The sequence below is a fragment of the Pyxicephalus adspersus genome, chromosome 4 (genome assembly GCF_032062135.1).
Source record: "Pyxicephalus adspersus chromosome 4, UCB_Pads_2.0, whole genome shotgun sequence".
Classification (NCBI taxonomy): Eukaryota; Metazoa; Chordata; class Amphibia; order Anura; family Pyxicephalidae; genus Pyxicephalus; species Pyxicephalus adspersus.
In genome coordinates, this window is record NC_092861.1 from 54990333 (window position 1) to 55002357 (window position 12025).

Sequence of the window (12025 nt, forward strand, 5' to 3'; positions counted from 1 at the left end):
TTTAAAGTAAATTGATAGAATTATTGTGGCTGAACATGTAATGATTTCAAAATAAATTTATATTCATTGGTAGGAAATGTGGCACAACATATGTTAGAGATCAGTTAATGGGAGTTTTTAATATTAGAGGAATGGGGCCAGGTGAGTGTGTTTAAAGTCTGGAAGGTAAGATTGTTTTCTTGCAAAGGAGATATTGGCTGTCACATCTGTCATGAAGCAAGGACATGTCCAGTCACCATTACTTTCAGATGTTAAATGACTGACTTTTGTAACTAAATAAAAGATGTTTTTATAATACTTTTCATATGTGGAAAACCTGGTGGTGGCAAACCTACCTGGTATCATTGTCAACCTGCCAACTGTTACCAAGACTATTTGAATCTGGCTCTAATTCCCCATCTGGGTTTAGGAAGTCATCAGTCTTATTTCCATTGAAATTTCCACAGATTCCACATACTTTGTTGGCATATTCTCCAGGAATTTTCACCACCACTCTGTGGTTTCCATCAAATCGCACACTTACACCAAATGCTGTTGTCACCACAACGTCATGTCCACTAAGGAAGATGTTAACATCTGGTTTTAAAGTGGCAGGTAGGATTACAACGTTTCCGTCAACCTGTAAGATGTCAATTGAGAATGTGATGATGCAATAATGCAACAGATATGTTTTTTTATTTAAATAAATAATGTACCTAATATTTTTTGTATTTAAACAAACCTTCACTTCTTTATTCTTTTCCAGTGTGATCCTATACCCATGCACATCAACATTGACATACTTGACATAAGACACCCTGGTGTTGCCTCCTCTGTGTTCATTGGCTGCTTCTACATTGAATTCTGCCAGCTGTCCATCAACTTCACAGAGTTTAGATAACGTGTACGTGCAAGTGCCCATAAAATGGTGCACCTGATTGTCAAAGGTGTAGTAATGAGGGTCTCCATTTACTTCACAGGATCCTGGAATTAAATAAAAGTAAACCAATCTAAGCTCCAACTCTGATCACATTAGGGTTGAATTTCTAAAAGGATTTAGGTTGTTAAGGTATTTTATATTTCATTTATTAAGTGTATAGCTTATATTTTAGTAAATCAACCCCAAAGTTCCATAAATATAATAATTACTATATAATATTTTGGTAATATGACCAAAAATCATAAAGTTTAGAAGGCTGTACATAGATGAAAGGCTTACACCATTTAGGTAAGACTTATTTTTTCTTGCAATACATTGTACTCAAACCCTTTGTACTGCATTCTACTGTAGTGGAGTCTCTTCATCAGCAGAAATAAACATGAATGCAGACAGCATCTCACCTGGTGGCAAAGTTGGAGGAGCGCTTGATTTTGGGGTAGTGCTTGTGGTAGTAGTAGCAGGTGTTGAACTGGCTCCTGTGTATAAAAAAAAGTTAGGTTAGTACCAACTTTTATTTAAATTTCTCTAAAGCACAGGAAAATCTATAAACACTGCACTTTGTTGTATACCTATAAACATAGGTATATATTTTACACGGCCCAAATACATGAGTTTGTCTTTCTATGATCCTTCTGCTCTCCCCTCCATAGTTTCACTCATACCAAGAGATTGAGGATAAACTGCATAATCCAAGCAAGCACTATTGACTTAGTTTGACTAATAACAAATACAATGAATTAACCAGGCGGACAGATCTGGCTTTTAACTACTAGCAATATTAGTGCAAAATAAAAAAGTAGCATTCATTTGCAAGAATTTTGTGTAAAGATGACAGTATTCTTTTTCTAATGGCTACATGGTACATGGCTACAAGACAGTCTTACAGACTTTTAACTGTTAAAATGAACCTAGGTAACAATAGTAAGATATTTGACAGAATCTTGGTATCCTATAGCACCTAAAAGTATGTTTAGTAATTATCAGCTAGTTTTATGTGGACATATTGTAGCCCAATTCTATAAATAGGGTTGGACTTTTGTCTTATTCGGAGCTAAAACTACCTACCCAAAATTAAGCCCTAATTTACCGAACTCCCATTCTAATTTAGAAAATAAATGGAAATTAAAAATTGATAGGAAGGGTTACAAGAATATCTAAACCTAAAAAACAAAAAATTGCATTCAGATGTTTACTAGTCTTTAAATGCAGGTGGTTGCATTTATTTTCTATCTTTCCTTATTTTTACCAGATGATCTTGGCAGACACTTCATGTCTTAAGGTGCCAACTTCCATTCACTGTACTGTGTTTATGGAAAAACATCGTTGTCACCTTAGGACAGGAAGTGATTAGTTCACAGATATTTGTCAGGTCATTTTTACATATATCAAACAGATATAACAAAACATTAATTGTATACATAACATACCCAAAGGGAAGATGTAAAAGAAGTTCGAAATTAAGGATCACCCATGCTTTGGGTAATCAGACTACCATGTCCAGAATGCACTGCTGTGCATTTTTATTGTTGGAAGTGGAGAAAAAAACTGCTGCTTTAATGTTGTTGTCACAGTGTAGCAACTTGGGTTTTTGCTTTTGTTTGCCCATAGGTTAGCTCTAATACTGGCAAACACATTTCACTATAACAAACAATTTACCTGGCAAAGACGATGGTGACGTAGCGGTGGTTGTAGTAGTAGTGAGGGGGGTTGTTGTAGTTGAAGTGGTGCTTGTCACTTTTGGCACACAGGTCTTAATACCATTCTGGACTTGGCAAACTTCATTAGGTCCACAGGTCTGCAGATTACAGGATACTTTGTTGTTTCCTTCACATGTGTCAATGTTAAAATATGGCAGAGAGGTGTAATTGCTGCAAAGTTTGGAAAGTGTGTAAGTGCATATTCCCATGAAGTGGTGAGTCTCCTTATCAAAGGTGTTGTAGTGAGGATCCCCATAGATTACACAGTTGCCAAATGTCAGGTCGTAGCAGTCAGGAACTCCATCTTTTATGCCACAGTATTTTCCAGGTGGGCAAGCATCAGGTTTGCACTCTAAACTACCACCAGCTGAGGGACATCTGCATTTAGTGGAGCAGGTATCATCAGTCCAGAACTCTGAGCCTACATTGTGATGTTTATCTTCTTCCCAACATCCACATTGACTACTTGGCACACACTTCTTATCATAGAGAACATATCCCTGGTCACACGCACACCCTTCTGTGCAAGGAAGATTGCAGTTGGATGGTGATCCTGGTTTGACACATGTAGCTGGACAGGCCGTTCCACATTGCGCATAATGACTGTTTGGTGGACACTTCAAAGCTGTAAACAAATTATAAATAAAACTGATGAAACTGAAAATAAACTTATCAGCATTGTGATAAATCTCATTTGAAAAACCTAATTAAGCAGGACTTCATACTTTGACAGAACAAACTAGTTAATCAAATTTTAAGGAATAAACTGAGAAACAAAACAAACCTTTTAACAAAACTTAATAAAATATAAGTCTTTAATTGGATGACAGAGTTCAGGTCATTTTATTTCTAAAGTGTGTTCTGGACATTGACCACATGACTACTGATTTACAAATCTCTGCTAACTAGGATCATGGAAGAATAGGACCTTATGCAAGATATCAGTTGATACCATGTATTCAAATGACTATCATATTTTAAAAATTTTCCAGTAGACACAGAGATATCACCCCATTTCCACTGTCAGCACTGTCCAGGTCTAATCATATACTAAAAATTGCATCCTCTGTTGTGAAGTTAGAGGCAACTTCACAGCTCAGACCAGTTGTGATATCTCCATAATTTACTGCAGTAGCATGAATTATGGAGTCTGGCTCTTTGGATATCTACCAGACTGTAGGATCATGCCTAGGCTGCCTCATGGATGATCCAGCTCTATTGCTAACTGGTAAAATAAAGTTTAGGGGTTATATTATTACATCTATATATTCTAAGATCTACATGATGATAATCAACAAGGAGCTCATAGTTTTTTTTGTATAGCAATATCTTGTACTTACGACAAAAAGAGTCATTTCTCCAGGGACCTATAGTAACTCCATGAGCCTGGCAGGACTGTGCATAGGACTGAAGACTATCACACAAGACACCTGGATCCAGGTTCAGTTCACACAAATCATAGACACAGTTATTGAAGTAGACAGAAGGATCTATAACACCATGACAGTTTTTAAATGGTCCATCCTTGTTTGTAATTATTCCACAAAAGCTATTGCTGGTGATTATATCCTTTTCATCATCTGTACAAGCTGGTGGTAAAACCTCTCCTGGAGTGCATCTTTAGGACAGAATAAATTATTATGTGTCGTACATGTAAAAATTTCACAATATTACCTAAAAAAACATTTTGCTTACATTATCAAGTAAATACCCTTTCTTCTATATTAAAATGACAATGAAGAGATCAGCATGAAAATAAGGAAAGCTCTGACAAAGTATTCTTTTATTAACAAATGTTTTTTTTTTTAAACTGTGCCTATTTAAGGAATCAATTGATATGGTTTTTCCTAGTTTGAAAATTTCCGAAGCCTAATTTAAACCCAGATAAGCCAACTAAGTAATTTATACGTCATCAAAACAAAAGTTTTTTAATGGCTTATGCTTCATTTTATTTCTTAAGCAGCCATGGCCCAAATTAAAGGTTCCTGTCACCTTTCTCCCCTTTGTAAAGGCAGTAGTCCCATTGCAGAGGTCTTATGCACCACATGCTGAGCAAACATTTCCAAACGGCTGGGAGCTTGAGCTTTTTCATAACTATAGGTCTCATTTAGGAGATATTGTATTAGACTTTTACAAAGAGATCACAGCTTTCCTTTGAAAGTAAGGGGACAGGCTTTTCTATTCAGTTTGTGGTCTGCTTTTTATAGAACTCATACTGTAATACTTTGTACACAATTTGTTTTGAAGCACATAGAAAGTATTTTCAACTGGGTTATACAATTTATTTTTTGATTTTTGTGTAGCTCCTTTCAGATAATCCTGTTATGTATTTTATATAGTACAGCTGTTATTGAATTAGCTGTCCAAACTAAAATGAATTGATATGATTAACTTTTGTACAACTAAAAACATGTTTTATGTTTTAAATTAATATTTTTTTTTTAATTGAAGGAATGACCTACCTGGTGTCATTGTCAACCTGCCAACTGTTACCAAGACTATTTGAGTCTGGCTCTAATTCCCCATCTGGGTTTAGGAAGTCATCAGTCTTGTTTCTATTGAAATTTCCACAGATTCCACATACTTTGTTGGCATATTCTCCTGGAATTGTCACCACTACTCTGTGGTTTCCATCAAATCGCACACTTACACCAAATGCTGTTGTCACCACAACGTCATGTCCACTAAGGAAGATGTTGACATCTGGTTTTAAAGTGGCAGGTAGGATTACAACGTTTCCATCAACCTGTAAGATGTGAATTGAGAATTGAGATGTTAACATTGGGTTTCAGAGTTGCAGGTAGAAATTCAACATTCCCATCCTCCTAAATACACAAATATATGTATGTAACAATGTATGTAACAATGTCTCTATATATATATAGAGAGAGAGAGAGAGAGAGAGAGAGAGAGAGAGAGGGAGACAGGGGGAGACAGAGTACACAAATGTTGAATGATGATGATGCATTGTAACTGACCTTCACTTCTTTATTCTTTTCCAGTGTGATCCTATATCCATGCACATCAATGTTGACATATTTGACGTAAGACACCCTAGTGTTGCCTCCTCTATGTTCATTGGCTGCTTCTACATTGAATTCTGCCAGGTGTCCATCAACTTCACACAGTTTAGATAATGTATAGGTGCAAGTGCCCATAAAATGGTGCACCTGATTGTCAAAGGTGTAGTAATGAGGATCTCCATTTACCTCACAGGATCCTGACAATATATCAAACATATCAATATGTCTTTAGCCTATAACAGTATTGTACAAAAAAATAATTATTTGGTTATTATTATCCTAAACGGATATTTATATTTTCAGTTGGGTTGATTTACTTAAGAAATACAGGCTGATTATGTAGGAAATGTACCACTTTGCAAGGGAATTTTCACTTATTTTCAGCTTACTGAAAGAAATTATTTGATAATGAATAGACTGAACAGGTAAATGTTTCTTTTGCAAAGGCATAATTCACTATGCTAAATGAACAGCCTAAACTACTTTGGTAAATTAACCCAAGTGAACTAATAAAAGTAATTCATTAAAAAGCATACTATATAACTCAAAATATAGTAAATCACAATTGAGGGAGCAGAATCAGCTGCATAGTAGTGAGCTAGTTTACCTGATGCTGGTGGGGCTGGGGTGGGTGGTTTTAAAGTAGTAGTTGTAGAAGTGGTTGTTGAAGAAGTGCCTGAAAAAGAGAATATATAAAGATTAACCCATAAATAATATTTTCTGAAATCCTTAAAATTTCAAATATCAGGGATACATTTAATAATTACATATTTTAGGAAAAAAATAACTTAAGACTAGATCTATCTTATTAAAGGAACTCTAAAAACCATATTAACCTAAGCGACATCAGTTTAATTTACCTTTTTTGAGAAGTCCAGAAGAGAACACTTAATAATAGGACACTGATTCACAAATATATGCCGCTATTTAACACCAAGAACATTGCTAACATGATTGAGATGAGCAAGAGAAGATACAGATAGCACTGGCTGGCAATAGTCCGTTATATAACAGGGATACGCAATGCTAAATAAATTATACCCTGGAACAAATACAGTCTTACAAACAAAGTACAATTTTCATTATAAAAACCTTAGCACTGACATTAGGAGTCTTATGTTTCTATGGTAGTGATACAATATAATGGGTAAGCTTTCTTTTCGAAATCTCAAGTACCATGCCTTTTTCTAATTTATTCTCTGGCCTACAGTTCACACAAACACTGAAGCTGCAGTATTAAGGAAGGTTTAGCACAAAAGTATAATACTTTTACAATACCTATTGGAATAGTTGGTGTTGTGGTGCTTTTGATTGTAGTTGTTGTTGTGCTTTTGATTGTAGTTGTTGTTGTTGTTGTGGTTCCTTATAAATGGAAAGATAAACAGTCATTCAGCAAACAACAAAAATTATCTTAAGACATTTCATTTACAACTGAGAAACTATGACTTACCTGTACAATATCCTGGTATAACAGAAATGTCATCTATAGCAACATCACTGCGATAGTCTTCACCTCTAACCCCATCAATGAAAATCTGTAGTGAGAATCTTACAATTAGATGCAGAACATTAAGCACTTCAAATGTATATGGAATACAAACGATTAACAGTATGGGCCTGCCTATTAAAGCTCTCCGAGATTGGAGAAGATAAATTTCATGGTACGTTCTATATGATCCAGCAAACCTAGAATTGATTTCTTAAAAAAACATTGGCTATTAGTTGGCAAATGTTTTTATTACTGGACCAGATCCACTACAGGTTTGTTGAATCACCCAAAGTGCACCACTACCACTATCATGTTAGCAGTGGGGCTGAGGATATATAGGGGGAAAAATCACTAATAGATAAAAATATTTTGTAATAATTTCTCAGCAACTCTGTGTCCCCCCCCCCTCGTAGGTACTGATCATGGATGGGGGAAAACCTCTGGGGGATCTCTTGTGATGATCGTAGTATACAGAAAAGTGCTCATTGCATGCAGCAAGGTTTATCCTATGGATTATCAATACTTTTATCCATGTGCTTTCACTGTTACTGATTACAAGGATCTAGTAATCCTTGGGGATATTTATTTTATAATTGTCAATAAAAGTGCAAGCCTAGATCAGGAAACATACTACTTCTACTACTATATATTAAATATTAAATTGAGTTGAATAATTACTTCATAATATAAGACCTACCCAATTTACACATAAATATACAAAAATTACCTGAACAATGTCGGTATTAGGCAGGAAAATCTCTTCTAAATGCCAGATGTCCCCATGATTTCCTTTCAGGTAGGAAACATATTCCAAACCATCTTCTGTTAATAGTGCCACCTTCAACTCCATATTTTGTGCCACCCCATACATGTGGTACCAGAATCGTAAGCAGTGAGGTCCACTGAAACATTTGGCAGGACTCTCCAGTCTTGCAAAATCTCCCTCATTTGAACTCTGTCCATTAATAAATAGGTAGTAGCCATCTTAAAAAAAAAACATAACAAACATAAGTATATGTTTTAATTTACCAATAGTAAAAATAATACATTTTCTCTGAAATCTTCCCCTCATAGGAGTCATAGTAGATTCCTATGTTCTGTTGTTGTTCATTCACTGTATGTATTGTCAATGTATTGAGCTCTGCCTAGTGGTCAATTGCACAACCTTAGCCTGGTTGGTGTTCTGATTCTCTGCCTTTAAAACCTTCTGAATCACTGAATTAGAATGTGTTCAGAAACTTCTCACAGGGTTAAATCAAACTTTGCAATTTTACACTGTCTGACTCACCAAAGGATTGACAGAGAACAGAACACTCCTTTCCATGCTTTCTTTTATCATTTGCCATTATCAACAAAATAAAATATTACCATACAGCTGCAAATATTAAAGGATAATTTAATTTAATACTACCCCCACTTCTGCTACCCATATCCCCCCCCCCAACAGTTCAGTCTATTTCTGGTTGGGAAGGTTCTACAAAATTTTCAGCCAAAAGTTTCAAAAGTTCACATACAGTAGTAGTGATGAACCTATACCTCATCCCTACTAAACTATATTATAATATTTATTCCAAAACACCAAATGAAAAATACACATCTATGTATACCGTACAGAGCTACTTACTTCCAGTTGTGTGGTCATAGGAAGGCCCAGTGTAACTAGATGGTGTGGGTCCTGACCAGCGTGTCCAATCTATGTTGTCAGACACTGACTGCTTCCAGTTACAAAAACCCTCATCAAAAGAGCAATCAAACCGACACTTGTCTGAAACACATAAAATAACAGAACATTAATGACTCTCTGTGATTAGGTTAGGGCTCAATAAGCTGAAAACTTTCTTTTTTAATGTTTAATTTAGGATAGAGTTAGGAAATGTTAGAACAAGCAGGATCTATGACAGTATCTGTTATTGCAAAAGTATGAACTTTGATATAAGTAGCACTAAAGTACACAATACTGATAATATTAAACTAAGCTTTAAACATTCTGAATAAAATAAAAACAAATATGCTAATATTGTATTAGGTCTGAAGACAAATGGTAATGAAGAAGACATTTAGACCTAATTATGGTTGTATTATGAATTATGGGTGTTTGTGCATTCCCTGATCTGAATTGTGATTAGCTTAATACCATAACAAGTAAACAGAATTTAAAATATCTTACCTGGCACAGTGGGTGTGGGTGTTGTCGTGGTTGTTGAAATATCTGTTAATTTTAAAATGGAAAAAAAGAAAAAAAATCAGATTAGAGCAGAATTTTTGTATTAGTAAACTGATAAATTGGAACTAAAATAGAAATTGATTCCCATCATTGGTCACTGCAACATGCTGTCCACAATATTTCTGCTTCTTTGCAATGGCATGGTATAAAATGCACGGGAGTAGAAGGCAGTGTGTGGATACATCGGTTGCACTTAAAAAAAAAAAACATTTTCACTTACGGCAGACGGTATTCTCGCTCCAGTCACCGACACTGATCCCGGCATTTTCACAAGCAGCAGCATAGGCCTCTAAAGCATTGCAGTACTGATCTTGGTTTCCTCCAGTGGCACACAAGTCATACACACAGGTGTCAAAGTATATCTGAGGTGGAATATGGGGGTGACATTCCTTGAAAGGTCCATTGCCTAATAATATCAGTTTACATTGGTCTACATATTTAATTTCATCAGTAGGATCACATGGTGGAGGATCAACAATGTCATCTTCACATCTAAAAAAACAAACAGTATAATTTTAAATACTTCATTAAATTTACTAAATGTTTCACTAAATGTATTGTAGATAAGGTCACTTTCCCTGAATACAGAAATTATATTTCTTAATTTTCATTCCTGCAAACATGTAATAAACAGAATTTAACAAACATAAACCTGTTGAATCTGAAGATTACATTAAATGAATTCTTTATTGAATATATGGGTTTGAAAAACAGCGATTACATATCATGCTACAATAAAGAATGTAACTACCATGCTTTTATTCAAAAAGGACTTTTACTTTAAGTGAATAAGTATGATTTGAGGTGTTTTAGGTAAGATTTTAAAAATGTTTAAATAGGACATATATAAAAGACATGTTTATTTGATGCAGACCAATAAGTATTGCTGTATGCTATGGCCAACTAAGTAATATATGCTGGGGCCAAAACTAGTTTGCTGCCTAGAGCATTGAGTGCGCATAACTCACAAACTCCTTCCCAGAGCTGGACGCAAAGAATGATTTTTGAACCTAATTCACAGCCACATACCAAGCATTCACAACTCTAATTTAGGCATTCTCATTAGGGCAAGAATTAGGGAATCAAGGCCACTATTTAAAAATAAAAATGTATTTGTGACAGAGGAGGGGGTAAGGGTTAGCATAGGCCAGTCTTATGAAAACAATCTGCTTTCAGTAATTTTGGAGCCAAAAGGGAGGACTTTTAGTTAAACAGTTAAAATATTGGCAGTAGTAAAAAGGGTAATGATTTGCACTTTTTGGAAAAGTACTAATGTGTGACCTATTTGTATATTATCTATGCTATGATTTGTTATCACTAGGATCCCAAATTCTATCGTAATAACACTCACTATAGGTTTCAGAAGAAAAAACAAACGAACATGTTCACAATGACAATTTTACTGGACATATATATGTAGAGAGTTGTATCATAAGAACAGTGATTACTGGGATAGCTCTACGCAGCGAATTGTGGTGGTTTCATTAAACTGGTATAATTTATAGCCCATTGAGCATTTATTTTTTGTGATCATTTAGCCAATGTTTAGAATCATTAGTAAGGTAAATCATTTGCTTATACTTACACCCAGCCCACATCTGGAGCACGCCAGCTGTTTCCAAAGTCATTAGATGTGGGTGCCAGTATACCTTCAGGTGTCAGGAAATCATCATTTTGGTTACCATTATAGGTGCCACAGAGACCACACAGTTTTCCTTTAAAGTTCTCATTTACTTTAACAAACAGTTCATGGTCACCATTAAATTTTACTTCAAGACCAAAGTTAGTTTTTAGAACAGCAAATGCACCACTTATACTTATTGAGATTCCGGGTGCTGGGGTCACAGGCAGTGAGGTTACAAAACCATTGATCTAAAAATAGAAGAAAATAAAAATTGAAAATGTAAAACAAGTTTAGCTGGGCAAATGATAACCATAAAAATAAATTAGTAAGCTCAGAGAATCGTCAAAGATTTGTAGAAGTGTGACAGTTTTTACCTCCTATATTTAGTTCTTACCTCCACCACTTTGTTTTTGCCCAGAATAATGGTAAGGCCATTAAAGCTAACAGCAACTGAGTTTATTGCTGTCCAGGTTGGACTTCCTCTGTGCTCATTTCTTGTGGTTATTGAGAAGTACACACTTGTGTTTCCACACGTCTCCACAGCTGTATAATTACAGGCTCCTTGGAAATGGTATAACTTTCCATCAAATGTTATATAATGTGGATCACCATAGATATGGCAGATGGACGTATCAGCAGGAAAACAGTTCATAATTCCATTTTGTACTTTGCACACTTCATCAGGGGCACAGATCTGAGTGGTACAAGTCACATGATTGTTTCCTTGACATATACAGCGACCTTCACAGTCTCCTCTCCAGAATTCCTCATTTTTCTGTAGAAAAAAATGTAGCATGATATAGTGTATAAAAATAAACTCAAAACTGTGAGTGCAAGAAATAGATTAGTGCAGTAAGCATACTCATAAATGTAACCATATGCAATACAGTGTAGTGGGACTTATAAGGCAGCAGAGAAATCATTTAAAAATACATAAAAATACACATTCTTTATTTATTGATCCAAAAAAAAAAACATGTTAAAACATTACACATACCGTATTTTCCGGCGTACAAGACGACTTTTTAACCCCGAAAAATCTATGACAA

General features: G+C 35.2%; 1 protein-coding gene across 1 annotated transcript in view; it reads right to left on the reverse strand.

Moving 5' to 3' along the window:
• The window catches only part of LOC140329769 (IgGFc-binding protein-like), a gene marked incomplete in the record, with an annotated part of 72987 nt that overhangs the window by 51955 nt on the left and 9007 nt on the right, over nt 1–12025 (reverse strand). Inside the window, 16 exon segments of the mRNA XM_072410160.1 lie at nt 336–619; nt 722–963; nt 1321–1395; nt 2576–3241; nt 3957–4234; nt 5079–5362; nt 5595–5836; nt 6247–6315; nt 6918–7001; nt 7090–7174; nt 7856–8112; nt 8753–8893; nt 9296–9337; nt 9573–9844; nt 10938–11224; nt 11371–11751. Coding sequence (XP_072266261.1) covers nt 336–619; nt 722–963; nt 1321–1395; nt 2576–3241; nt 3957–4234; nt 5079–5362; nt 5595–5836; nt 6247–6315; nt 6918–7001; nt 7090–7174; nt 7856–8112; nt 8753–8893; nt 9296–9337; nt 9573–9844; nt 10938–11224; nt 11371–11751 — 3689 coding nt within the window.